Genomic DNA, 1,601 nt, shown 5'->3' with positions numbered 1-1,601 from the left:
TATTCTCCTCCTTGGAGAAATGCGTACTTTGAATTTATAGCTGTCCTCGGTCATATTAAAAATGGAATATGCAGATATATGACGTTGGATGCATGGAACACGACGGGGATATGCATTGGTTAGTTGTTTTCCCTTTGAGGGGACGATTCCACTGACACTTATAAATAGCGGAGAACATCAACTATCTTTAATTGAGCATTGATCAAAATAAGAGAAGAAAGCAGGTTTCAATGATGGATCAGCAAGCACAAAAGAACGAGACGACGGAGCAAGTTCCAGAGGTGCAACCATCTGCATCGCAAAAGAAAGAGGCAGCAGATCAACAGGCTTTGCAACTAATAGAGCTATCAGAAAGACTGTTCGAGTATGCCATGAAAAACCAGTGGCAGAATGTGGTGAAGGCCTACATGGAGAAGCCTGAGAGCCAGAAGGCCAAGATTACAGAAGCAGAAGACACTGCTTTGCACTTAGCAGTCTCAGGTGGAAAGCTAGAGTTCGTGTGTCAGTTGGTGGAAATCCTGGGAGAAAATGCTTCGGATGTTTTGAAAGTGAAGAATAAGAGAGGGAATACACCACTTCACACAGCAGCAATACTGGGAAATGCACACATGTGCCATTGCATGGCCTCAAAAGATTTTAATCTCATTGCTGAAAAAAACAAACAGAATGAGACCCCTTTTTACTTGGCAGCTAAGTATGGCCATAAAAATGCTTTCTTTTGCCTCTATTTTTGTTACCCCCAAGGAAAGCGCTGGGATATACGCAGCAGGGATGCAAGCGGTAATACCATTCTTCATGCTGCCATTGATGGAGAACACTTTGGTCAGTTTCGTTTGATTACTCTCTCCTGGATTCAATATATATTTGCAATTTCCTAATATTATTTTGAATCTTTTGATGAAAAACTCTGTTCTTATAGCCAAACTTTTCCTTCATAGATTTGGCATTTCAAATCATATGCAAATATCGAGAGCTTGTGAACGCTTTCAATGTAAATGGTTCATCTCCTCTCCATGTTCTAGCCACGAAGGCTAATGCATTTAAGAGTGGTAGTCGTCTTGGACTGTTTGATCGGCTCCTCTACCGCTGTAAGCAAATTTTCTCTATCAAATGCAAGCTTGGGTGTGAATTTTTTGTAAATATATTCAGGAAATGGGTGTTATTGATTATGTTGTAGGTATCATAGTGGATGAAATGACGGACAAAAAATATGAGAGTATGGATTACCTAAAAAGGTTTGAAGAAAATGGTAGTCATCGTCCTTGCTTCCCACAAACCCACGAAACCTGCGTGCGCTTCTTCCGAATGTTTCTGGGTGTGGCTTGTTTTGGCATGCCAGGTGGGTTATTCCCCCATACAAGGAAAATAACTTTTTATTTTTTAAATTTAAAAAGCAAATAATAAAAGTAATAAGCAATGGAAACCCAGGCTTTGGAGAAATACGTTCTTTTGGAAGGAAACTCCTTTCTTACATTAATGGCCAGAAGAAGAAAAGCAACAGCGTAAGTGACGAAGAGAATCCTCAAGGGACAAGCAAAGTAACTGATCAAGGTAAATAATTTGAGTTTGCCACCACTTTCTCTCAAAAAGAAAAAGCAAAA

At 39.9% G+C, this 1,601-nt stretch overlaps 1 protein-coding gene across 1 annotated transcript in view; it reads left to right on the top strand.

The window, feature by feature from the left end:
- The first annotated feature begins 233 nt into the window (after window positions 1-233).
- Window positions 234-1,601, top strand: part of LOC110421820 (uncharacterized) — a 3,820-nt gene continuing 2,452 nt past the window's right edge. The window contains exons 1-3 of the mRNA XM_089784411.1: window positions 234-822; window positions 939-1,088; window positions 1,178-1,339. Of these exons, the coding sequence (XP_089640537.1) occupies window positions 234-822; window positions 939-1,088; window positions 1,178-1,339 (901 nt within the window). The remainder of the gene's footprint in view (window positions 823-938; window positions 1,089-1,177; window positions 1,340-1,601) is intronic.

The sequence above is a fragment of the Theobroma umbraticum genome, unplaced genomic scaffold, assembly GCF_002168275.2.
Source record: "Theobroma umbraticum cultivar Fairchild unplaced genomic scaffold, ASM216827v3 scaffold_130.0, whole genome shotgun sequence".
Classification (NCBI taxonomy): domain Eukaryota; kingdom Viridiplantae; phylum Streptophyta; class Magnoliopsida; order Malvales; family Malvaceae; genus Theobroma; species Theobroma umbraticum.
Note: the sequence above shows the minus strand (reverse complement) of the source record. Positions and strands in the feature narration are given on the sequence as shown.